The sequence below is a fragment of the Triticum urartu genome, chromosome 4A (assembly GCF_056163025.1).
Source record: "Triticum urartu cultivar PI428250 chromosome 4A, HENAU_Tu73, whole genome shotgun sequence".
Lineage (NCBI taxonomy): Eukaryota > Viridiplantae > Streptophyta > Magnoliopsida > Poales > Poaceae > Triticum > Triticum urartu.
In genome coordinates this window covers 606,812,340-606,840,305 of record NC_141876.1, presented here as the reverse complement: position 1 = coordinate 606,840,305, position 27,966 = coordinate 606,812,340, and the positions used below count along the sequence as shown (strand labels likewise).

The 27,966-nt window shown below is 42.5% G+C and overlaps 2 protein-coding genes across 2 annotated transcripts; one reads left to right on the top strand and one right to left on the bottom strand.

Annotated features, from left to right (window-relative positions):
* Positions 1 to 8,050: 8,050 nt before the first annotated feature.
* Positions 8,051 to 9,211, bottom strand: LOC125554417 (receptor kinase-like protein Xa21). The gene is made up of 2 exons (XM_048717981.2): positions 8,602 to 9,211; positions 8,051 to 8,464 (listed from the first exon to the last, which is right to left on the bottom strand). Exons 1-2 carry the CDS (start codon positions 9,194 to 9,196, stop codon positions 8,082 to 8,084), a joined length of 978 nt encoding a protein of 325 aa, XP_048573938.2. The 5' UTR covers positions 9,197 to 9,211; the 3' UTR covers positions 8,051 to 8,081.
* Positions 9,212 to 11,292: 2,081 nt separating this feature from the next.
* LOC125554991 (uncharacterized) lies at positions 11,293 to 27,807 on the top strand. The gene is made up of 10 exons (XM_087519218.1): positions 11,293 to 11,602; positions 18,976 to 19,434; positions 20,925 to 21,344; positions 25,513 to 25,620; positions 25,715 to 25,973; positions 26,188 to 26,416; positions 26,527 to 26,674; positions 26,786 to 26,983; positions 27,406 to 27,495; positions 27,568 to 27,807. The coding sequence occupies exons 1-9, from the start codon at positions 11,561 to 11,563 to the stop codon at positions 27,448 to 27,450; spliced, it is 1,908 nt and encodes a 635-aa protein (XP_087375344.1). The 5' UTR covers positions 11,293 to 11,560; the 3' UTR covers positions 27,451 to 27,495; positions 27,568 to 27,807.
* Positions 27,808 to 27,966: the final 159 nt, after the last annotated feature.

Sequence of the window (27,966 nt, the reverse complement as noted above, 5' to 3'; positions counted from 1 at the left end):
TTGTCTCTTGAATTTCATAGAGTGCCTGACATTCTTCAATGCTAAGATCTGGATTCAGTTATGCGCTGCACCTATGACACACTGCTCCTGCCACTGCCACACACTACCCATTTAAGCTGTTGGAATATTAGGCAAGTTCATGATTAATTCCAGTAAATAATTCATGACTAGAAGAGATACTAGCATGCAAAAATCTAGCAAACTAGAAGAACAGCAAGACATGCATAACAGCAGCAAACACGTAACAGTAGCTGTAGAAACAGACATGAACAGAGGATGTTGGACGTACTGATCGTTAGCTATTATGGGTGCGATAGTGTTGATGACGATGTTGGCGACGATCTGCTGCTGACGGCGATGAATACGACGATGAGTAGCACCGCCCGACTTGGACGGAAAACGACCCGTGATGACGAATTTGAGCAGTCGCGCACAGCGCTTCCCAAAAACCTAATTCGTCCTCTCCCGATGCAGGATCGCAAAGACAAACGGTTCCGGAGACCTGCTCTCCCACGCGCCGATGCACGCCGGCGTTTGGGATGGAGTAGACTACGATGGCGGCGCAAGTTGTGAGATGAGGCAAAAACCCTAGGTGTTTTTCGGTGTATCTCTGGCCGCAGCCGGTAGCTGTATATATATTAGGACCAGAGGCGGTATTGTGTCGCGACCACAATCCCAAACCGACTCGGTTTCTAATTCGTATACTTACCGGACAAGAAATTAAAAACTTGTCTGCCAAGACATAAAAATAAAACGGCAAAAGGAAGCTGCGCTCCTGCAAGGAGACGGACCGGACTTCGGCGGACCATTCACGCGCATATCGCATGTACGCGCCGCCTCGCCTCGCCTCGCCTCGCCACGGCCCGGCCAGGCCAGGCGAGGCGAGGCGAGCGAGCGCGCGCGTGTGGTTTTTCCCTTTCTCTTCTCACACACCACTTAGAGTGGTAGAGAGAACCCACTATATAAAGAGGTCCAACTCTTCTTCAACTTCCAAGGTGGGACTAAACTTAGCACCACCACTTGCCATTTTACACATGGGCTTTGAGATTTCAGAAATTGCTATGGGCCTAGCCCATCAATTCTAACAATCCCCCACCAGATCTCAAATACCCATTTAGAGATTTGCCTTCTCTCACCACTTGTTTAATATACCAGTGTTTCAGCAGAGACTGTTAAGTTGAACTTCTGCCTAGAACTTTAAGCTACATCCATTCACAACTTGACAATGGACTATGCCTTGAATTGCTAGTTTTGTGTGAACAGGTTTCACTCAAAGTCTTAACCAGTACCTGACCGCCAGTAGGCTACCCCGCGGTTTGGAGCTTATACGTCATACTCCCTGGTCTCTTCGTGAGTTTACTAGAGATCACCCAAATCTCATAGACTGCGACGTTTACAGTCAGAACTCATATAGGTGTGTTCTTTCAAGACTGCTCTGTAGGACAGCATCTTTGCTAATTATAGCCAATAGAACCACATTAAGGCATGTTGCCGACCTGCCTTACAGATCTGAGCCTTACAGTTCTGAGAGTTTTGCATCTTCACTTGGAGACGATCATAAGTTATTACTCTCCTCAGTTAACCAATAGCTTGTTCTTCCCAGATCCTAATTCACGGGATCTCCGATCACGAAGGTTGGGTTACTACTATGGTGTAACATCTATGGGTCTCATGCCCATCTCCCTCGATGCAATATCTATCACATTTCGTGATAGTCCCTTTGTAAAGGGATCTGCCAGGTTTTTGTCTGTTTGTATATACGTAACAGTTATTACTCCGGAGTTTCTCAACTTCCTGACAGACTTCAAACGTCTTTTCACGTGTCTTGATGACTTTGCATTATCTTTAGAATTGTTCACTTTAGTGATAACCGTTTGGTTATCACAATTCATAAGAATAGCCGGTACAGGTTTTTCAACAACCGGCAAGTCCATCAAGAGCTCACGCAGCCATTCTGCCTCAACAGTAGCTGTGTCCAATGCAGTTAATTCTGCTTCCATAGTTGACCTCGTCAATATGGTTTGCTTGCAAGACCTCCATGACACTGCACCACCACCATGAGTAAATACATACCCACTTGTTGCGTAAAGTACATCAACATCGGAGATCCAATTTGAATCACTATATCCTTCTAGCACAGCAGGATGCCCTGAATAAGTAATTCCGTAACTCATAGTACCTCTCAGATAGCGCAAGACCCTTTCTAGTGCATGCCAATGATCATCACCCGGGTTGGACATGAACCTACTTAGTTTGCTCATAGCAAAAGAGATATCTGGTCTTGTAGCGCTAGCTAAGTACATGAGTGAACCGACAATTTGAGAGTATCTTAATTGATCTCTCGTTTCTTTCTTGTTCTTTCTGAGTGTCATGCTGGGATCATAAGGTGTTGGAGAAGGCTTGCTATCCATAAAACCGAATCGGTTCAAGACCTTCTCAACATAGTGAGATTGCGTTAATGTAATCCCACTCTCATCCTTAATAAGTTTGGTGTTTAGAATTACATCGGCTTCTCCCAGATCTTTCATGTCAAAACTTTTTGATAGAAAAGACTTGACCTCATTAATTGCATTAATGTTTGTACCAAATATCAGTATGTCGTCCACATACAAACATAATATGACACTATTGCCCCCACCATGGCGATAGTAAACACACCTATCAGCCTCGTTAATGACAAATCCTACAGAAGTCAAAGTTCTTTCAAACTTCTCATGCCATTGCTTAGGTGCCTGTTTTAGACCATACAAAGATTTTAACAACTTGCACACCTTTCTCTCTTCACCCTTTACCACAAACCCGTCAGGCTGATCCATATAGATCTCCTCTTCCAACTCTCCATTGAGAAAAGCTGTCTTTACATCCATTTGATGAATGATAAGACCATAAGAGGCAGCCAAGGAAAGTAACACTCGAATGGTGGTCATTCTAGCAACGGGTGAATAGGTGTCAAAGTAATCTTCGCCTTCTTTCTGAGTGTAGCCCTTGGCCACTAGCCGCGCCTTGTATTTATCAATAGTACCATCAGGCTTTAGCTTCTTTTTGAACACCCACTTACAGCCCACAGGTTTACAACCATATGGTCTATCAGTTAGTTCCCAAGTTCCATTAGAAAGAATTGAGTCCATCTCATTATGAACAGCTTCTTTCCAATCATCTACATCAGGAGATGCATATGCTTCTGCAATCGTCTTGGGTGTGTCGTCCACAAGGTATACAATGAAATCATTACCAAAGGATTTTGCAATCCTTTGTCTCTTGTTCCTTCTAGGAACTTCATTGTTATCCTTCTCAAGGACTTCCTCATGTGATTGTTCGAAATATTCATCAGTTGTACTAGATTCAGGAATTATCTCAGAAGAAAATCTAGCAATGCTATGCATATCTTTCATAGGAAATATGTTCTCAAAAAATGTTGCATCACGAGATTCCATTATAGTATCAACATGCATATCAGGTACTTCAGACTTTACCACTAAAAACCTATAAGCAATGCTCCGTTGAGCATACCCTAGAAAGACACAATCCATTGTCTTTGGTCCAAGTTTGCGTTTCTTAGGAATAGGAATATTGACCTTTGCCAAACATCCCCAAGTGCGCAAATAAGAAAGTGATGGTTTTCTCCCAACCCACTCCTCATAAGGGGTTTTCTCTTTATTATTGTTGGGAACTCTATTCAGGACATGACATGAAGTCAATAGAGCCTCCCCCCACCATGCCTTAGATAAACCAGCAGTGTCTAACATGGCATTCACCAAGTCAGTCAATGTGCGGTTTTTCCTCTCGGCCACTCCATTTGATTGAGGTGAATAGGGAGGCGTCCTCTCATGAATAATACCATGTTCCTCACAAAATTCATCAAAAACTTTTGGAAAATACTCTCCACCACGATCGGACCTAAGACGCTTGATCTTTCTCTCTAGTTGATTTTCAACTTCAGCTTTATAGACTTTAAAATAGTCTAATGCTTCATCTTTAGTTTGCAACAAATAAACATAGCAAAATCTAGTCGCATCATCAATCAAAGTCATGAAATATCTCTTTCCACCTTTTGTCAACACACCATTCATCTCACAAAGATCAGAATGTATGAGTTCTAGAGGTGCCAAGTTTCTCTCCTCGGCAGCCTTATGAGGCTTTCGAGGTTGCTTAGATTGCACACAACTATGGCACTTAGAACCTTTGGCAACTGTGAAGTTCGGAATTAAACTCATGCTGGATAGCCGAGACATTAAACCAAAATTAATATGACATAAACGAGAGTGCCAAATACTTGCATCATCATTAACACTAGCACAAATTTGGTTTATTGACTTATTGCAAAAATCTGAAAGAGAAAAGCGGAACAAGCCTCCGCACTCATAGCCTTTTCCTATAAATTGTCCAAATCTTGACACGATTACTTTATTGGACTCTAAAACTACCTTAAATCCATCTCGACATAGAAGGGAGCCGCTAACTAGATTCTTGTTCATAGTAGGGACATGCTGCATGTTCCTTAGTTGCACGATCTTTCCTAAAGTAAACTTCAGATCCACCGTGCCAATGCCACGAACAGAAGCATGTGACCCATTCCCCATTAGGACGGAAGAATCCCTTGCGACCTGATAAGAAGTAAACAGGGAGATGTCAGCACACACATGAACGTTAGCACCCGAATCAATCCACCACAAAGATGATTGAAATACTGAAAGCACAATAGGTAAATTACCATACCCATCAGTATTGCTAGCGGTCACCATGTTGACAGTCTTGGAGCTTGTTTTCCCTCTGCGGTCTGCACGTTCAGGGCATTCCTTGGAAAAGTGTCCAGGCTTCCCACAGGCGTAGCACTCTAGCTCAGCCTTGTTGAACTTTTTCTTCTTGAAGGTAGTAGTCTTGGTAGGCTTGTTGAAAACAGGTTTGTTCTTCCCTTTGTTCTTGTTCTGTGGGTACCTCTGCACCATGTTAGCAGTAGGCTGAACCTCACCTCCTTTTTCAGTGGTATCTTTAGCCCGAGCTTTTTCTTCAACATCAAGAGATGCAATCAGATTTTCAACTGATATCTCCTGTCTGTTATGCTTCAGAGTTGTGGCGAAATTCCTCCATGAAGGAGGCAACTTTGCAATCATGCACCCAGCCACGAATTTGTCGGGTAGAACACATTTAAGGAGTTCAAGTTCCTTCACAATGCACTGTATCTCATGAGCTTGTTCAACCACAGAACGGTTATTCACCATCTTGTAGTCATGAAAACTCTCCATGATGTACAGTTCACTGCCTGCATCTGTTGCACCGAATTTTGCATTCAGTGCATCCCACAGAATTTTTCCGTCGTTTATGTGCATGTACACATCACACAGACGGTCAGCAAGAACACTCAGAATGCATCCCACAAACATAGTATTGGCTTCCTGGAATTTTCTCCGATCTTCGTCGGTCATTCCCTCTGGAGCACCAACACTAGCGTGGAAAACTTTCAAAGCAGTAAGCCAGAGCGTGGTCTTCACCTGCCACCTCTTAAAGTGCACACCGGTAAACTTATCCGGCCTCAGCGCATCAGCGAATCCAGCCATAGTTAACTCAGGAAATTGCCTATAATTAGGTTTTTGGATTGTTGGAATATTAGGCAAGTTCATGATTAATTCCAGTAAATAATTCATGACTAGAAGAGATACTAGCATGCAAAAATCTAGCAAACTAGAAGAACAGCAAGACATGCATAACAGCAGCAAACACGTAACAGTAGCTGTAGAAACAGACATGAACAGAGGATGTTGGACGTACTGATCGTTAGCTATTATGGGTGCGATAGTGTTGATGACGATGTTGGCGATGATCTGCTGCTGACGGCGATGAATACGACGATGAGTAGCACCGCCCGACTTGGACGGAAGACGACCCGTGATGACGAATTTGAGCAGTCGCGCACAGCGCTTCCCAAAAACCTAATTCGTCCTCTCCCGATGCAGGATCGCAAAGACAAACGGTTCCGGAGACCTGCTCTCCCACGCGCCGATGCACGCCGGCGTTTGGGATGGAGTAGACTACGATGGCGGCGCAAGTTGTGAGATGAGGCAAAAACCCTAGGTGTTTTTCGGTGTATCTCTGGCCGCAGCCGGTAGCTGTATATATATTAGGACCAGAGGCGGTATTGTGTCGCGACCACAATCCCAAACCGACTCGGTTTCTAATTCGTATACTTACCGGACAAGAAATTAAAAACTTGTCTGCCAAGACATAAAAATAAAACGGCAAAAGGAAGCTGCGCTCCTGCAAGGAGACGGACCGGACTTCGGCAGACCATTCACGCGCATATCGCATGTACGCCTCGCCACGGCCCGGCGAGGCGAGGCGAGCGAGCGCGCGCGTGTGGTTTTTCCCTTTCTCTTCTCACACACCACTTAGAGTGGTAGAGAGAACCCACTATATAAAGAGGTCCAACTCTTTTTCAACTTCCAAGATGAGACTAAACTTAGCACCACCACTTGCCATTTTACACATGGGCTTTGAGATTTCAGAAATTGCTATGGGCCTAGCCCATTAATTCTAACATAAGCCACAGGCAACACTGGTGAATCTGGCCTCTAGCATGTTCAAATCTTATGCCTGAAACGGCAGCATGTTTCCATTTGCCAAATCTACCATCATTGCCCTCAGAAATTCAGAGCATTCCAGGCTAATGAATATATTCCTATGCCCGGATGCCAGACAAAACAGATTCCTCACAGAGCGATTCACACTGTAATATCATGACTGTAATTAGAGGAAAGCTGCCAATGACAATTATCATTCCAGCGGACGGGTCAAAAATAGCACTCCAGCGGACGGGTCAAAAATAGCACTCCAGCGGACGCTGCATAATAGAGCACGCTGTAAAAAATGTTCAGCGCGCCAGAAGAAACTGGACTGGAAGCTGTATATTTGAGGCGTGAGCTCCGGCGTGCTGAACTTCCCACGCGCGCTGAAAAGTGTCTCGTGCGCCTTGGCCTCCGTCGGCCTCCTCGCGTGCGCCAGCCACTAGCCTTCTCGCGTGTGCCCGCTGCCGGCCTCCTCACGTGCGCATGCCAGCCGGCCATGGGCGGCGGGGCGCGGGTGCGGCCACAACCACGACGGCGGCGTGGGCGGGGAGGAGCGCAGCCACGGCGGGGCGGCGCTGCCACGGCCACGGGCGGCGGCGGGCAGGGGAGGAGCGCGGGCGGCGCCACGGCGGGGCGAGCAGGGGAGAAGCAGGCCAGAACGACGCGAGCAGGGGAGGAGTGCGGCCACGGCGAGGCGGGCTCTGGCACGGCCATGGCGGGGCGGGCTCGGGCGCGACCACGGCGGGGCGGGCTTTGGCACGGCCATGGCGGGGCGGGCTCGGGCACGGCCATGGCGGGGCGGGCTCGGGCGCGACCACGGCGGGGCGGGCGCTGGCGCGGCCACGGCGGGGCAGGCGCGGGCGCGACCACGGCGGGGCGAGCAGGTGAGGAGCGCGGCCACGGCGGGGCGGGCGCTGGCGTGGCCGGCTCGGGCGCGGCCACGGCTGGGCGGGCGCGGCCACGGCGGGGCGGGCACGGGCGTGGCCATGGCGGGGCGGGCTCGGGTGTGGCCACGGCGGGGCGAGCAGGTGAGGAGCGCGGCCACAGCCACGGCCACAGCCACGGCCACGGCGGCGAGCAGGCCACGTGCGGCGGCGCGTGGCCATGACCATGGCGGGGAGCATGCCACGGGCGGCGAGTTGGGCACGAGCGCGTGTGGTTAATTTTAGGCGTCTGTTGGAGATGTAGCTGGGCACTATATTTTTGGGCGTCTGCTGGAGATGCTCGATCATCCGGCGCGCTAAAACGCTACTTTGGCACTGTAAAATTTTTTTAGCGCGCGGCTTCGTAGGGTGTCTGTTGGAGATGCTCTTATGCTGCAGACTGAGAACATGTTTTTTCAGTCCGCACTTTATCACGCAGTGGATCGGTATTTCTCTTGATGAAGTATCAGCGGTACAACAAAAATTCGAAGAAGCCCAACATAAAGGCCTCTCAGGAAGATATCTTCCAGTCACCTGAGAAAACTAAGCATAGACTACAACTCACTTGTAACATACAAACGAACAAAACAAAAGTGTCCTATTCCTTGACACGCAACGCTGAATATTCTCGTTTGATTGCGGAGACTTCTGCATAAACTTCCGGCATTGTCGGTCGATCTTTTGGTGTCTCCGTGGAGCATGAGAGCCCAAGCTGAACAAGCTGCATAATGCAGCTCAGCATCCCCACCATTGCATGGTTTCCATGGTCCACACCTTCGTCTCCTAAACTCGGGATGTTGAAATTAGGATCAAGTATCTCACGGATCTTTTCGGGGAATGCATTTCCCACAAATTTCTGAAGGCTCAGGCCATTATTGAACAACACATCTGTTGGGCGTTTCCCCGTGAGCATTTCTAGGATGATAATTCCATAGCTATACACATCACCCGCCGTTGAGATCTTGTTCCCGATGCCATACTCTGCATTGTTTAAATTTCAGTTATCTTAGAACAATGATTATTGAAAACTATATAAGGTTCCTTTTGAATAAATGAAAAGGGAAACTTGAATCATATTAGGGAGTAAAGATAATAATAATAATGTAGTAAATGTTTACCTGGTGCAATGTATCCAATTGATCCTCTTGGCCCTGCTAAGCTCGTAGAAGTAATAGTACTGGAAGAGTTATGACTTTGAAGGAACTTAGCTAACCCAAAGTCACTGAGACGGGCACCCATGGCATCATCTAGTAGCACATTGCTAGGCTTCAAATCACAGTGGACTATAGGGGGCACGCAACTGTTATGTAAATAATCCAATGCAGCAGCTATGTCCACTGCTATTGTTACTCTGGAGCCCAAACTCAACGGTCTTCTTGTTTCTGAATAAATCCAGCTCTCTAGGGTGCCGTTAGCCATAAATTCAATAATAAGAGCCTTGAAATCATTCCCTTTGTTGTCCCATGTTGAGCATGCAGAAATCACCCTTACAAGATTATGATGACGAGTGTTTCTGAAGGCCTCACACTCGGCAACAAAGCTTTTTGGTGCTCCAAGTTGGTCAAGCTTGAAAACTTTGACAGCAATCATCCCATTTGTTTCAGACTCAAGTACACCCTTGCATACTGATCCGTATGCCCCTGAGCCAACCAAGTTGTTTGGACAGAAACCATTTGTCGCTTTGGCTAAATCAGCATATGAGAAGCTCTTCATCTCCGTGTATGATGGATGATCTGACTGTTTAGATCTCTTACTCCTCCTCTTCAAGAGAATAAATACTACACATGACAAACAGACCAAAGCAAGAGCCGTCACACTGATCCCAGTTATCTTTAGAGTTCGCCAAGTGCGCCGGTGTCTGGATGATGCAAAGCAAAGTGGCAGCTGTAGCATTGGGGAACTAGAACATAACATACTGTTCCCTTGGACAGACACCTCACTAGAATTTTGAAACATCCCCCCTTGTGGCATTTGACCCTCGAGGTTGTTGAAGGACAAGTTGAGATGCTTCAGAGAATTGAAGGACTGGAAAAAGTTTGGGATTTCACCGCTCAAGTTGTTTCGAGAAAGATCACCAGAAATACCTTCCAAATTCACGAAAGACTAAGGAATTCGGCCAGCAAGCGTGTTACCCTCCAGGTAAAGGGACTCTAAGCGGACACAAGCACCTAAAGCAGTTGGAATGTGCCCGGAAAGATGGTTGTTGGATAAACAACAACCATTGATTCATTTTATTATATCGATTTTCATTCCATCTTGTACTAGTAATACAAGATGTGATGCTTTTCATCGGCACCCGCAACCATGGAAGATTTAGCGTGCTTCTGGAGCATAGACAGAGTGCCTGACTCTGACTGCAGCTATGACATATTGACACTGCCAGATACACTCTTTAAACCACAAGCAACACTGGTGTATCTTGCCTTCAACCTGATCAGACTCAGAACATATTCAGACATAACACATTCATAGTAAATCAGGCAACGTCCTCCTTGACGTCCTTCTACTGCAGACTGAGAACATATTTTCTTCCACACTTTATCGCAGAGTGTGGCTGGTATTTCTCTTGATGGCATATTAGCAATACAACAAAATTTTGAACATACCCAACATAAAGGCCTCTCAGGAAGATATCTTTCAGTCACTTCAGCAAAGTAACTCACCGGCAAACAAAAACAAAAGTGTCCTATTATTGATGCGCAGCACTGCATATTCTCGTTTGATTGCAGAGACTTCTGCGTAAACGTCCGGCATTGTTGGTCGATCTCTTGGTGTCTCTGCAGAGCACACGACCAAGCTGAAGAAGCTGCATAATGCAACTCAGTATCCATGCGACCGCACCGTCAAGGGCATCTTCCCCCCTGCCTGAGTTGCATCGGCTGCGCTGCCTGCTCAGCTGCTCCGGTGCTCCTGCTACTCTCGAAATGGATATGGTTAACTTCTAATTTAGCTATCACAAGTACCTACACATATGTGTTGAATTAGACTTAAAATTAATGCCTAGATGGACAGAGCACCTGACTCTGACTGCACTCCACTCCTAGTTCATCTCTTGAATGTGAAGGCCTGAACTAATTTACCGGATGCAGTATGGCACATTGACACTGCCACATCCCCTTTAAGCCTTCAACCGTCCGGCCTGATCAAATCTTATGCCTGTAACAGCTGCTTGTTTCCACTTGCCAAATCTGCCATCATCGCCCTTAGAGATCTCGTGTCTGAATCATTACATGTCTCCATTGCGCCTCTTAGAGGCATCGGAGGCAGCCGAGCAACAAGCAGCGTTCAGCGTGGCACATTTTACATATGCCTTTCTATTGCTTGTACTGATCCAAAATAGGTTAAGCTTATCAGTAAGGTGCAGTTTTTTTCAACCAGTTTTTGTTTATTATTCTTTTTGCCAGCTAGCTTTTCTATACACTTGTGGCTATTTTCATACTAGAACAGATTATGAAACAACTTCAGCAACATCAGACTGATTCCATGGAAGTCGTTGGGGGAGGGAGCCTCTATCGGTTCCCATGTCACATTTGATATTAAATCCGAATCGCATTGTCCTTAATAATATATATAATAATGTCACAGCATCTGATGCCTCCACATGGATCCATCTCATCTCCTCTCCTCTCAATGCCAAAAATAAAAAATAAAAAACTGCATCTCTTGACTAATATAAACTCGCTCCATCTCCACTCATGCCTCCACATGGATCTCATCTCTGCCATGTTTCCCTTTCTTCTCAAAAATAAAAATAAAAAATGGACCGTGTCCTCGGACTTACGATAAAAGCTGGACCAACTCCTCCCGCTGGACTAGTCAATCGATTTGCTAAGTGCTCCTCTCTCCTCTGGCCAGTTCCTCAGCAAATCCATCGACCTCTAGCGTTGACTTCACCAATCCCTAAGCAAGCAGCAGCGACGGCGGAATCGCTAGCGGGAGGCAGCGGCGCCGGCGGCCAGGCGGACGGCAGCCGCGAGCAAAGGTGCGCCGTGCGCGGCACTGCTCCAGCCTCCAGTAACCGTTGCTGGTTGGGAACCGGATCCTCTGACTTAGCACGAGGAAAGTCAGGAAGCTACAATGTCCCCCGCCGGTTGGTTCCTTTTGTTTAAACTGGCCAAGGTAAGTTAGAGATTTTATGCAAATCATGAAGCACTGTAGATAATTACTCTTTATATCGCTGTATTAAATCGTACTCTCTCCGTAAATAAATATAAGCGTGTTTGGGTCACTAAAATAGTGATCTGTTGGAGCGGGTCGTGCGCGCAAATTTTTTCAGCCGCTGCTGGACCTAGCGCCCTACCGCACGCAAAAAACTATTTTAACGCACCGCTCGTTGCGCAGTTATTGAAGATGCTCTAAACACTCTTATATTTCTTTATAAATGGAGTATTAGTTATGTAGCGAAGGGAAGTCAGGGTGCGGTAGCTTCCTAACGTCCCTCCCTACGTTAGACGATTTGGATCGTGCCGGTTAGGGGTGGCCATGAAGAGGAAAGGTAGAACAAGTGAAACGCGTCGCATCAGTCCATTAACTCGAACTGAATGTACTCTTTAGGCCTACAACTTATGAGATGATCAGATTTAGTCCATCAAATTATTTATTTGATCAAATAAGGCCAAATTCGATTCCGAAGTAAAAAAGAAAACCAGGTCATGTCGCTGTCACGTCAGCCTAATTTTGACAGCTTGCAAACCGACTAATTTTTACAAGGAGCTTTTTGCAACAACGCCAATCTAATCCGATAAAGAAAATTATATTAAAATCACACATTGTGTGAGACTTGAAACCGAGATTTGAGGGCAAATCAACATCCAGTGACCATTATGCTGCTAAGCGATTTGTGTACTATTTAGGTTACATAGTACGGAGCATATATATCTATACTCCTATATAATATACCAGTAGTAAGTCGTATGCATCGCTGGATCTTTCTAATCAGACAGCTCAAATTTATTGGCCTGTGTTTCATGTTTACGTGGCTGTATATGAACCGTTAGATATATCAATCTGATGGCCTAAGTTGAAGGGATTCGCGCTGCGGCCTTTCCCTGTGCTGTCAGCCATCTCAGATGTAGTACTTTCTAGGATGCACATGTGAACCTGGGAGAATATCGGGTACTCCCATCACTAGAGTGCTCCTGGTGCTCCAAACTCGGTAGCACATTTTTAAATGTTCAAAACATTCTGAAAAAAATCTAGCACATTGACACAACATCAATGTATGTAGTCAAAAAAATTCAAAACATTACTCGAGATACAAAAATGGCAAAATCAACATCAATGTGATAATGGGTCAAATCTAAAGCCCAACTTATGTTGTGTACTATTTGTTGTCGAATTTATCATTTATGTTTCTCAAGCTATGATTCGAATTTAGATTTCAAATTTTATGACAACATACAGTGATGTTGTGTCGATGTGCTGGATTTTTTTCAGAACTTTTCAAACATTTTAAAATGTGCTACTGAGTTCGGAGCACCGGGAGCACCCTAGGGTTGGGAGTACATGATATTCTCCCATGTGAACCCGCCGTCACTCTCGAGAAATATCTAGCCACTCCCGTGATGCATGCAATAGTAGAGCAGAATTGTAGTACAAGCAACCACAGTAGCAAGCAACCAAGTATGCATCAGGACGAGAGAGAGAGAAAAAACATGTGACGGTGCAGCCTGGGTATAGATGCACAAGCCTGAACTGATTATAGAATGAAAAACAAAATAAAAATGTTACTATATGTGTTACAACTAGATAGCTTTTATTTTCTCTTACAATTTTTTACATGTATTATTATCCTTGTTTTCTTTATTTTTACTAATAAACTCTGTGAAAAAATATGATCAACAAAAAGACGTAATCAATATTAATTATTATTTTATTGTAATGATAATTAACTTGCAAATAGTACTTTTTTCCATCGCTCAATCTAGGATGACTTAAATTTTATTAAGCCAAACCTTTGAGGATGAAGTGGGTATCTTTTTCTCTTGGTATAAATTGTGTGAATTCGATATTACACAAATACAATATTAAATTATATATATATAATTAATGATTAATTAGTTAACAATGCGAGTCCTCCTATGGTACTTCAAACCATGATACTTAAAATTACCCACAAGTATGTGTGTTTATGTCCCGTAAAAAAAGTATGTGTGTTTATAACTACCTCTACACGTGCATGGCACGTACCATTAACTAGTTCTGTGGTAAGCTATATATATAATGATAAAAACTGACGTCGGCCTTTCAAGATTTGGGGCCAAACGTCATTTTCACCGCTGGATTTGAGCATGCATCTTAAAACAGAGGATCACAACCACGTCAGCAAATGAGATTGTTCGGTAAAAATGATCCCCAACGCGAACACATCTTTCCTCCCCCTCCACACCTCTCTCCGCTTTGCATATCCATTCCTCCCACCACATCGCGACCACTCTATTTGCTCAATCCAGAGAGGGAAGAGGAGGCTGAACACCGCACGCTCGCCGCGACGCACCTGGCCGGCATGCTCCGGGTCTGTGCCAACCGGCTCGAACTGCCGTCGTGGGCGGAGGTCGAAGGCCGCATCGGCCCTTGAGGCCACCTCCATCTGTGCGCTCCTTGCCGCCGTCACCAAGCTGACCATTCTCGCCGCCATCCGAGGCCGTGTCACCGAGTAGACCATCCTCGCCGCCATCCGAGCCCGTCATCGCGGGCTGCTCAAATCCCCTCGATTCGGCTACCTCATGCCCGATGCGTATGCTCGTCCTCATTCGAGAAATTGGATCCCCCTCCTCGAGATTGACGGGTGCGGCCGGGGCCACTAGCCATTGACACAACCCTAGGGCAAATCATCAAACCCCATGTGAAGTGGGGCAAATGATCCAAATCCCCCGTAATGTTCTGTGGCCGCCGTCGTAGGCTGATAAACTCCCGTCGATGCACCTTCCCTCCCCTTGGATGTGGGCTCTCGTCCTCGCCATCATCCATGGACGCTGTTGCAGGCTGTTTTGTTTCCTCTCGATGTGGCTTCTTATCATCCCTGCCATCCGTTGCATGAGCTAGGGGCTGGTCATCCTTGTCTCCTCTGATGCTGGGTGTTCAACCTCGCCTCTCTCCAGTCGCTTATGCTGCCGTCGACTGCTCAACGTTGACTCCCCTCCCTGCCTCATGTAGTATGTCGCAAATGGCGCCCAATTTGGAGGTAAGAATTTTGGATCCCAATTTCTAGCAATTTGCGTGAGTAGGCTAATGCTAAAATTTTCTTGTAAAGCACAATGACAAACATGAACCTTATGTACCTAGACTCTAGTATCACCAATCCACAAACATGGCAATTTTTTGTTCACATGGTTTGTTCCAACAAGTTTTTGCCATGTGTTTTCCCCCTCAATCCCCATCCAATTTGCCATGTGTAGCTACAAAAGAACATGGCAATTTTCTGACAATGGTTTAATAAGCAAATTTAAGATAAGATCTTTATCATAGACATAGGCATTTTTTAACATTAACATGACAATTTTCATCAAACCGATATGGCAACATTCAGAAAGCTATGGTTTCCTCAAACCATGGCAAAATTTTGATAAGCTCGGGCATGTTTTATAGATTTTTTTGTAATAGTTTTGCCATGTCAATCGCGCCATTTCTTTGACCAGTCGCAAGTTAGTATTCAATGAGTGTGTCTGCATTTTCTTTTTCTTTTTTAAGTATCTAGATGAGTAATGTGATGCTGTATGGAATTTTCCATATGAACAAATACCGAACAGAACATTTGTCAATCCGTGCCACCACAAAGTTAATAAGCAATATTTTTGTAACGACACGACAAAACCTAATGATGATTTTTGCCATGGAAAATTTGTGCTCTACTTTAGTTTCTTTCACCCATGGCATTATTGCTATGATTTTCTTAGGCTTTCATACAAGTTTGCCATGTATAATGGTAAATTATTCTTCCGGTGTCTTGGTATCATGGCAATTCATTTTTGTTCATACAAAAATTCCATTATTGTCACATGGCATATTCTTAAAAACTTTTCATTTTATAGGTTTTTTGGTCATAACTTGACAAATTAATTCATTAATGGTCACATGGGAAATCCATTACCAAACTATTTCACATACATGGAAATTTTCTATTATAAAGCATCAATATACTGCTTCTTTTACACATTCAATCCATAACATCCCTTATTCAATATCTAATCAAGAATAATTAGGATTTCTAAAAAAGGAAAAAATAAAGGGTCCATTCATAGGAAAACCCAACCTTTCCCCGCATCCGACACTAATCTATTTTTAACGTCTAATTAGAGCGGGGAATCATTAAAATTTTGATAAAAATACCACGACAAATTTGAATATCATTTTCCTTGACAATTTTGATCAATTTTTTGTGTTATTTCACATACACGACAATTTGATCACACAAAAGATGGCAAATTTGGTAAAAATACCATGTCAAGTTTGAACATGCATTTGCCGTCACAAGTTTTGATCAATTTTTTGTGTTATTTCACATACATGGCAGATTTCTTTGATCATGCCAGTTTTGATAAAAATACCATGGCAAATTTGAATATGCATTTGCCATGGCAATTTTGATCAATTTCTTGTGTTATTTCATATACACTGCAATTTTATTACACAAAGATGGCAATTTTGATATAATATACTATGGCAAATTTGAATATGCATTTGCCATGTAATATTTGATCAATTTTTGTGTTAGTTGACATATATGGCAAATTTCGTATACAAAAGCATGGCAATTTTCATTAACGTACTATGGAAAATTCTAATATACTTCTGTCATGGCAATTTTCGTCTCAAGTACTGCTATTTTACATAAATGACAAATTTATTATGCAAAGCATGTGAGTTTTAACTAAAAATCATGGCAAAATTTGACATACATCTGCCATGGTAAATGTGGTCATAATTAGTGTTATTTTTACATATATACCAAATTTCATATACAAATCATGGCAGTTTTAATTAAAATACCATGACAAATTTTGAACATATACTTGTCGTGGCAAATTTAGTCATAGTTTGTTTTGCCACTGTTAATTTTTTCCATGGTAATTTCCGAACATAAATTTTGGGTAGATTTTTACCATGGCAATTCTATAAAATTTCCATGTAAGCATTATCAGAGTTTTTTGTTAGATCATTTTGCCATGCTTTTTATAGGAATCAAATTGTTTGTAAACTTTTCAATTTGTAAAAAATAACATCATGGTAAATTTTAAACAAGTTTATTCTACTCAAATTACTTATTATGAAAAATCATGGCAATTTTATTTACTAAATGGGTGTAATATAGTCACGTGGCCAAAAATTCTCATTATTTCTATACATGCCTTGGCATTTTTATGGCTCACGACATGCCAAATTTTCCCTAGTAAGTCATGGAAATTTTGTTTCAAATGTGTTATCTTAACCACACAATTTTCTCATACATTACATGGCATTTTTATTATCTCTACGATGGCTAATTTATTTTTTACCACATGCATGACATATATGTTATCTTAAAGAAAATTTAGAGCAACTGTGCGATGTACACTGAAATTTAGGTGTCTTGGCAAATTTACTTATAGAGTTATGGCAAACTATTTTGCTGGACATTGGCAAGTTTTCATCTGTACACACATGGGCAAGTTACTTTTTAGGTTTTTTGTAAGGGTTTGTGTGTTCTAGTGATAAAGCCGGGACATATTTTTGGTTTTTTATTCCTTTGCCACATGTTGTTTTAATATCTTCTTGGATTTTCGTTCGGGTTGGCTTCCATATGGGGGTCCACATTTTATTCCTTTGCCACATGTTGTTTTAATATAGCATGGCGACCTGATCTGATCTATGGAAAAATTAAAACCCGGGTCGAATCAATATATACTGTGTAATGAAAGTGATTTGTTCCTTTTTTTTCGTTTCTTACACAGTAAGGGCCAAATCACAAGACAAGGAAAGTGATCCTAATCAATATAAGGGACAAAACACAATGCAAGCAATGTGATCTTAGTCAATATATATTTTGCTAGAGACTATTTTGCTTATGTTCTTTACAAAGTAAGGGACCAACTGCAACGTAAGCAAAATGATTGCTCGACCGGATCAATTTGGCACCCTTGCCAAAAAAACTCCAAAAGGTTGTGTACCAGATTAAAACATACACTATGTAATCTAATCAATGAACGAGTCACTTAGTCTCTACTACTAGGGGGAGTTGGTAGCGTCACCTCACCTCCCACCAACCCGATATTATGCGCACAACGTCTCATAGGCGACCTTTCATTCAAGCGCACCTAATTTGGGCCAGCCCATTTGACGCACACATTAACTCAATCCGATCAACGCTTCTCCAAAATAACGTCATGCATTAACTCATTCAAATCAAATCATTAAAAAAATCTCAAGTAAATCCAAGCATTTGTTCCTTCCACTACTCATACCCAAATCAAATCAAATCAGATCTTACCAAAACATCAACTATAATCAAAGTTGGCTGACCCACTCGACGCGTGCAAGCGCTTTTATTTTTCCAGTGTTTTTTTGTTTCCTTTTTCCATTTCATTTTTCTATGACCAACCTATTATTTTGTACTCGGCATACTATCAGAATCGACAAAGACTTGGGCAGAAAAAGTGATTAGTAGGCTAACGATAAGTTAATCATTAATCACTTAGCGGTGTAGTAGTCATTGATGTTTTGTTTTTGCCCTTGGATCATGGGTTCAAGTCCCACCACTGTTGAGGATATCGTGGTTGGCTAGTGGGTAGGGGACTAATAGGCTAACGACAAGTTAATCGGCCAGCTAATTAATTAATCGGACGATTTATTAGTTCATTGGCTACTCGTTCAATCGACAAGTTAACACATTAATCGGCCGAATTCTTGAACAGGGAGTCCCACACAGGATGAGGCATTTCAATTTTATTTCCTACATCTGATTAGGTCAGCATTGTCGCTGAAAGACCCTTGTAAAAATTCGTCACTTTGCGAGCGGTCAAAGATAGGCTGACATGGTAGCTACATGGCCAGTTTTTCCCCGAACAATTTTGGCCTTATTTAATCAAACAAACGAGTTTATGGATCAGATCTAATCACTTCTTTAAGTTGTTCGCCTCAATCACGCATTCAATTTGAGTTGATGAACTAATGACGCATTTCACTCAAGATAGAACGGTAGAAGATTGATAGGAAGGAGCATTTGTGTAGTACAATTGTATATTGTGAATTTGTATTGTAGACTGCTTTATAGTTCGCTCTCGCTCAATATTTTTCCGTCCTACCTCTCCGCAGTTCCATGAAAAATCATCTAGTTGTATTGTTAACTGGATATCATCTATTCACAAAAAATAAAATAAAAATAAAAATTGGATATCCTAACACCACTTGCCCACTGTTCCTCCTTGTTATTTATCTTGTCCAAATAAAGGATGATGCAGTTTTTGCCATAAGCTAATGTACTCGATTAATTGCATGATTCCTCTGTTCTTCTGTAGATAAGCCTGTCTGACCCAAAGAGGGTGATCCAGGTTTACCCCAGTGAGCTCCGCTTCCCCTTTCTGCCAAACACGATGTTGTCAGCTTCGTCCTCAATCAAGCTAATCAACCCCACGGATAACTATGTCGTTTTTCTTCCTATGTGTATGAGGAACAATGAGGCATTGTACACGTCCCGTCCGGACGGTGGAGTAATCCTGCCACCAAGGTCCACACAGGAATTTTTTGTAACAAGGGTGGCGAAGAAGTCCGTTGCACAGAGCATCGAGTGTGATGACAAGTACCTTCTGTTCATCACCACTGTGAACGAGAGCTTCAGTAACTCCGAATATGGCAGTGATTTACTCAAATTTTACAACGAAAAACAGGGTGGTCAAATATGGCATAGGAAAGAGTTGAGCGTCGTTCTTTACCCAGTAGATCAACAAGAGTCCCCTGACGGTATGCCACATACTAAGGTGAGTTCCCCATAGTACATTTTATTTTACATGTGTTCGTATTATATTAGCGGCTCAATTGAATTTATAGCATGTCCTGCCCTCTTATTTTTAGAGAAAGCAATCATGGCAATCGATGTTTATTGATAAAATATTTTGGAAAAAGGGTATATTTCTCCCGGCATCTAGATCAACAGATGCATACACGCCTTTTTTTTTACATCAATGCACACCGGATAGGAACTGCCGCACACTAGGCTGAATTGATTTATTTGTACGTTAAAATGAATGCTTATTTTTGGGTCTGTAGAACATGTTGGCTGTGTGCATGTCGCTATGTAGAGACCGGGCATTCTTTCGATGCGGTGGTATCACCTTGATGTATCAATTCAATTAAATGTCCTTTATTAAAAAAAGGCACACACGATACTAAAAGGAAAAAAAGGGAAAAATGAAAATCTTCTTGTAATGAAAGAAAATACTCCCTCCGTCCCAAAAATAAGTATCTCAACTTTGTACTAGCTCTAGTACAAATTTGTATTAAGCTCGAGACACTTATTTTGGGACGAAGGGAGTAAGAGTGTAGCTAGTGATTGGGTAAGGAGTTACTAATCAAGCATCACCGATCCTATTACTGAGCTACCACCAGTTCTTGAAATAGACAACCCTGGTAAAAACCTCCAACGAAGTACGTGCCAAGGTGATATTTTTCCGAACCTCTGTTCGCTGCAGCACACCAAGATAAAATATATTCGCCCAATAGCTCTCAAAAGAAAACTTACGGGTTCTTTCCACCCAATTACAAATCTAGGTAGGTCAAGACCACGCTATTGACGTCTCTAGAAAAATGAGCACACTCAACCATCCCAATTGACGTCGCTAACTCACTGAGCAATCCCAGTAGATTGCAGCCGCAACATTCCACCATTGGTCTTAACCCAGTAAAAGCTTATGGGCATTGGTTTGGTTTGCACATGAGGACTGGGGGGGGGGGGGGGGGGGGGGGGGCACGGCTCGTCTGCATGAGGCAGGGTTCACGGATTTTTCAATTCTGGCAACTGACTACTTTTTTTGGATTAACTTTCTTTTTGTTAAAACTATACCCATAGGCATACACACACGCTTGTCGCCTGAACATGACTTGTCATCCTAATTGACAATATCTTTCAAAGCTGGTGTCCCCCAGATATAAGTGCACAAATACAAGATGCAAAGTACAATGTATACTCCAACTAATTAATAATTGAGTTTGCTTGATGTGAGAAATGCCTATCTATTTAATAAGTAAGAGTTAAAAGAGATGACCATGGTACATTACATGCACGTTTTGCAAAACTGAGTATTAGAAAAAGTCGTACATATTTGCAATCCTTCAATGAGAAAAACAAGAGTATGCCCTCATGTACTCCGGCGAGCTTTTATTGTAGTATTGTACTTTGCTGAACCGAAGAATAATATTACGTTGTCAACTGACGGGGTCAATCAATCCATTACTTTCTGCTTTCCTGTAGGAGCTGATCCAAGTCAACCCCCATTGGCTCCGCTTTCCATTTGTTCCAGACGCGAGTAATTCAGTTAAATCTTTAATTAAGGTAGTTAACAATACAGACGACTACATCGCTTTCCTTGGAAGGTACACTTCGACCAATGTGGCAGAATACACCATGAGACCCAGCAACGGAATCCTGCCACCAAGGTGCACACAAAATCTCGTGGTAATGAGGACAACAAAGGAGGGGCTTCTACGGAGCACCGAATGCAATGATATGGTCTTTCTGTTCAGCACCATTGTGAGCGAGGATTTCCAAACCAACGATCTTCCAGAATTCTATGAAACAAAGGCCGGAGTTATATGGCATAAGGTGGAGTTGCGCGTTCATCTTGAAGTCGGCGCCCAGTTGCAGCCTACAGATTTTATGCCAGATACTGAGGTGAGTTCCTTGACACTCAATCTACAGAATGTCATTTAAAAGCCATTATAGAAAATTTCTCTGTGTAAGGAATTATCAAAGTGACGGGTTCCACTGAATCTTAAATTCCATGACACTATATACATGACTTTGCACATACAGTTTCCTATCTTACCATATATTAGATGATGACGTCGACTTCGATGACCCATGCAATTGCCCCACTACACGTCAAAACCATGTCACGACTTGGGATACAAACTATTAAGCGCACTAGGGACATGTATTACCCCAGACTAAAGCTTGTTTGGATGAGAAATACATATGCCATATATGTTGCCATACAATTTTATCTTCTTTCGCCAAACTTATTGTTTTGTCCAGTGCACAAAAGGCACACACTTAACATGACTAAAAGTATATATAGCTTTTTCACAATATATAAGCATGTAGAGCTCAAAAGGAATCTTGCATAAATTTATATGACAGAAGGACAAAATGCATACCGAAAAGGATTTCCATGGAGTAGGTATGTAATTTTGCTAGAAACAATATATCGAGCTACAGATTCAACTAACAAGATGGGAAGCAGAATTTGAAAACATAGCTGACGTGTGCCAAAAGCCTCCATGTTTGGGAAAAGCGGCTTTCTTATGCCATTTCTAATCGATCCCTTAAAAATAAAAGAGGATCAGGTGGAGTAAACCCTTAGTGAAGTATTTTTACTCCACTAAATTTTGGTCGGACCTAGCCGATCCCCTATATATAACGGAGTAATTTTTTTTTCTAAACTTATGCAATTCTAGTATACACTGCAACTACATATTAGCACACATATAGAAACTAAACATAAATATGAATATTCAACCAAATCACGAATATAGTTGACAAATCAAATTCAAAGTTTACAAACTAAACATAAATATGAATATTCCCAACAAACTGGATGCAAATCCGAGGGAGGTTTGCGGGAGTCCGGACCTCCTCCATGTTGGACTCCGACACCCCCGGCCCACCTGAAACCCCATTTGATTCCCGAGTCTTTCTCACTTTGTCCCCTCTTCTTTGTATCATCTCCATCCCAGGCCGACGTCACTGATGTACCACCCCAGCAGCCCGGTCCAGGCCTTGCCGGACCTCCACCACTTCATCCAGGCACCAACTCCGCTTTGCCTATGTCGTTGTTACCCCTCGTCCAGCCACGGCTGAGGTACCCCCAGCCCTTGCGGTTGCCGTCCACAGCGGACACCACGCCTAACAAGTGTTTGTCGAAAAGCCATCGCCAAATTGTTGATGTTTGAGGGGTTTGTCCAAATGCAAGAGATTCAGAATCGAACAACTCAGGATCAGCTAAAGAATGATTTAATTGAGCATCTATGGGAGCTTAAAAGGGGACAACTAGAACATAAGTTGAATTCAAGTTTGACTATTTATTTGGAAACTTAATGTTTGAATATTTAATTTTTAATTTAAACTAGTGTTGAATTTGAATATTTTCACTACTCAAAGAATCATGCTCATCTATAGTTATTTTGAAGTGTTGCGGGCATTGAAAAATGAAAATAGGAGTGGATGTTTGATGAATAGGGTTGGATGGCTGGCTCCTGTAACTGTGTCCGTGGACACGTACATGGACTCGTCCACGGACAGATAGTGAGTCTGTTTGTGGTACCACGTTCTTCCGTGAGAAAACAAGAGTACGAGCTGATGTACTCCAGCGAGCTTTTATTATACGGGATTACCAAATTTCAGTCAACTGAGACTTAACCAAGTCTCGGTCAATGCTATATTTGTGGGATATTATGTGACGATCCATGCAAAAATTTATTTTAATTTTTTATTTCTTTTTTCTATATGTTCTATATAAAAAAAGACCAACCGGGGCTAGACTAGCCTGTTGGCATTTTTTATAGAAGGAAACTCCATGAGCACCAAGTGCTCGAGTCAAGACTTAAACACTGGTGGGCTGGCTGTGTACCCCTGCCTTGCCAACTGAGCTACGCTCCATTCTCTTTTATATGTTCTATCACTGAAGCGAGACTTGGTTAAATCTTAGTTGACTAAGATCTAGCTACATCCTTTATTATTTTGTATTACATTGGTACGAGATAAAGAAGCTAGCTAGAGATAGACGTTCATGGAGAAAACACCTATCGACTCCGGACCGGAAGACACCCCGCCGTCGGCCCTAACTCCATCGCCATCTTGCCCCCGCCATCGCCATAGGAGGAGGCCATCGTTGCTGATAGCGGCGGCGGGTGCACTCGTCCAGCTCTCTCCTTCTCTCCTCACCCGGGTTGACCGGTCTCCTGTCACCGATCGGCGACGTGCGTGCCTGGAGCAAGTGCTCTACGCTACTGAAGCAAAAATTCTAGATCAACGGGGTAATACGGGGGCTTTACGAGATTCCTTAACTAACTAAACTTCACCCCCCTGATTTTCAGGGGGCGTGGGCCCTCCAGTCCCTATTCTTCCAAACAGTTTATCCCATCTAAGCACCTCCGTTTGTGTCCTCTATGCTGTGTGACATGGGTGGTGCTGTGGCGTGGTGGTTGGCACGGGCTTGGCCCAGATCTGGCTGGGTGTGTCGCGGCAGGCTGGATCCGACGGGATCTGGCATATGGTTTCTTGCAAGCGGCTGGCAGTGTGCTCCCAAGGTGCTTGATACGGTAGAAGGTTGAATGCAACTCTGATCCACTCGGCAACTTTGGGGGTGCGTGCCACCATTGAGAGCAAGTACAATAGTGGTCTATAAGCCCGCTTATATGACATTTTTGTCTATGTGAAGGAGAGAGACAAGAAAAAAAATAAAGGAGTGGGCTCTAATGCAAGAGAAAGGCTCTATGCGTGCTCCTAGGCAAAAACATTTAATGAGAGAAAGAGAGAGAGAGAAAGTGAAAAATATATGAGCTTATAGCCAACCTTATAGCCCACTCTATTGTATGACCAATTAATAATGCTAACTCTTGGTGACATGGCATGTTCATATAGCCAGCAGTTGGCTATACTATTAACCATGCTCTGATGTGTTCGGGCGGTGATCCGCACCGTGTCTCATCTCGGTTGGATGATCCGGTGGCGGTGACTGCTCGGTGGTGGTGCATGCGACTTGTCCGTCGAGCTTCGCATGCCAGGCAACCTCATGCCTCCCGCCCTCACGACAGATTGTCTTCACTGGAAATTCATTGTGCTCCGGTGATAGTTGGGGTGTGCCGCGCATCTGCGTATAGGTAGTAAATAACTGTTTTTATTCTTCGTGGAAAATGTCAGAGTTTTTGAAATAACTATGACATTTAAAAGCCATAACAGAAAATTTCTCTATAGTAAGGAAATCGTATAAAAGTGACGGGTTCCATCAAATCTTTAATTCCATAACACTACTTACATGATTTTGCACATATGCTTTCTTATTTTACCATATTAGATGATGATATCGACTCCCATGCCCTATTGAACTGCCCCACTACACATCAAAAACATGTTGCAACTTGAGATAACACCTAGATATCCCCACATGGGAGTGGGACATGTATCATCCCAGACTAAGCTTGTCTGGATGAGAAATACATATGCCATATGCTGCCATATTGTTTTTTGCAAACTTGCTGAAGGTCGGGTTGACAGATGGTCCCGCATACCCTAACATGACAAAAAGAATATTGCATCACCTTTTCAGTATATAAGCATGTAGATCTGAAAGGGAATCTTTCATAACTTTATATGCAACAGAAAAATTTGGTTGCTAAAAAGGATTTTCATGCAGTAGGTACATTATTTTGGGAAAACAATCCAGCTACAGATTCAACAAACAAGATGTGAAGCAGAATTTGAAAACATACCTTTCCTACAGCTCACCCGCACCGCTGAGTCCTCTAGCTTGATTTGCCATGGAGGTGCCCTCTCCCCCAGACACTGAAACTCCCCCCTTCTCTTGAAATCCACATCAATGACAGTAATATGGCGGTATAAAATAATGGCATTGTAGCACATCATTAAAAAAAAGATGGCAATTCACTGGGATCTGACTTTGTTGTTGTAATAAAAGGTCTACATAATAATTAATTTTTTGTCAATAGCTCCAAAATAACTTTGATATTTTTGTTTGATAGAAATCTCCAAGTTAACCCAAAAGTTCTATTGAACCAATATAAGTGAAATTCTTTGCTAAACCAGGGACTTCTTTATGCAGGCAGGATCCACAGATGACCATATGGCGTTACAATATTTTAAACACATCACAAACAACTTCTGCACTGAGAGAATAATTGGTAGAGGTGGTTTTGGTGTGGTATATAAGGTAAGGTTAAAGCATATATGTTTTTGTTTTCTCAAAATGTAAACCTTAATTGACTGAAAAATACATACTCATATTAATAAGAGACTTCAAACAGGGAGTGCTAGGAAATGGGAAAATGGTCGCGGTGAAGAAGCTTGTGCAGTCCATGTCAAGCTCGCAGGAGCAATTTGAGAATGAGGTTAATCTTCTGATGAAAGTAAAACACCCAAATATAGTTCAACTAGTAGGCTACTGTTATGAAACACAACATTTACGCAACCATCACGAAGGAAAATTCATTTTTGCCGGGAGCACTGAATGTTTGCTTTCCTTGGAGTTTTTACCAAAGGGAAGTCTTGATAAGTACATTTCAGGTATGAAATTTTGATTTTGTTTCTCTACTTTTGATCTCTATTTAAGATTACATTTTTTGTGGTTTGATTATACGTCCTGAATACCACATTCTTATGAGTGAAAAAAAAGAATATATACAACACAATTTTCAAAGTCTTTCTATGTAGAGCATGCCAATAATAATAGGTTTAAAGACATTATCTATAGAATTATCTTCTTTTACTTACAACGCAGATGCATCCACTGGACTTGACTGGCCCACACGCCTCAAAATAATCGAGGGAATTTCCTATGGTCTACAGTACCTCCACGAGCAATCCGATGGTCCCATTATTCACTTGGACCTAAAACCCGGGAACATATTGCTTGATGAAAATATGATACCAAAAATCACAGACTTTGGTCTGTCAAGACTGTTTGATCAAAAACAAACTTTTCACACTGTCCTTATTAGTGGAACACTGTAAGTTAGCCTCCTCTTGATAATCCCTTGCTTTTAATAAGCAACGAAATGCATTTTCGTTAACATTCTCTTGAAACTTTATATTCACCCACTCATGTTAATTAATGCAGAGGTTATATGCCACCAGAATACCTACGAGGTACAATCACACCTATGTCAGACATATTTGGTTTGGGTGTGATTATCATGGAGGTGATAACGGGGCATAGGGACTACCCATATGATATCAAAACATCTTCCAGCGAATTCATCGAACTTGTAAGGAAATTTCTTATAAACTTTTGAGTCCCCCTTTCATAGAGACCATGTGACATTTTACTATCTTATAGTAACATTACATATTTGTGTTCTGAACTTGTGATTTCACAGGAACTTCAAAAATGGAGAAATGTGATGCAAAAAGAATCAGGGTATACATCGCTCGAAATAAATTGCCAACAAATAACAAGATGCATCCAAGTAGGTCTAATATGTGTGAATCCTGAACGGACGAAAAGACCTACAATGAAGAAAATTATTGATCTGCTTCAAGGTTTGGAAAGTATGGATTGGTATATTAGCAACGAGGTAACATCACTAGCATACGGTGTATTAAAGTGCCAGGGTATTGTGTAGCATATAGTGTATTAGTCTCCTTTTCCTAACCTAGAGAATACAAAACATTGCATTTATATATTTGTAACTACTATAACACTGAAAATGCTATAACTTATTCTACATATGGATTGACATTGGAAGTAGTAACCTAGGTTCTAGGACTAAGCTATGTGCTTAATGCATACCTTGTATGCACTATCAAAACAGTCGATGATCAGGTGAATGTTTTGGTACGTGCAATGTTCGTTTTTTGTGGGTTTGAAAGTTTTTGGACCAAACTTGGACTTTAGGCAAAGTTCTAGAATTGGAGAACACGTCGACGCTCAAAACCAGTAACGTTAGGGAAGAGTACAGATCAAGCAAAATTTAACCAACTATCTTGTCCATTCCAGTTATCAATACAGCCACAACATACATGCGGATCTGCCGTTATTTAGCGAAGGAGACTGCCACAACATCCGTTGCTTCCGTCTTAATTTCTGGTATGCCACTTTGAATGTGTAACAATGGTTCTATAAAATTATGGATGCATATCTAATTTAAGCTGGATTCAGTTGTTACACAGGGCTTTGGATCAACGCCCTCTTTAACAAGCAAGTGAATGACACACACCTGTCGTTCTCTATGTTCTTGTTTGGCCGATTCTCTATGGCTGGTGTCGTACATAATATGACTTGTGTGTAAATATTGATCCTTTGGCTTGAGACTAGCACTGTTGGTTGCAATTGCAACACTACTACATGGATAGATATCCTGCTTCCCCTACTGTTGGAAGATTCTGGTCAATGCTTGCAATTCCCAGCAAATCTGGTTGTTTTTTCACATAAACTTGTTCAGAAAATTGCGAAATGTGATGGACTATTAACTGTTTTCCTGGTTGTTCTTGCTCATTTAATAAAACTGGGCAAAGTTTTTGCCTTTCTTTCAGAAACAAAAATGCACTGTAGGAAATA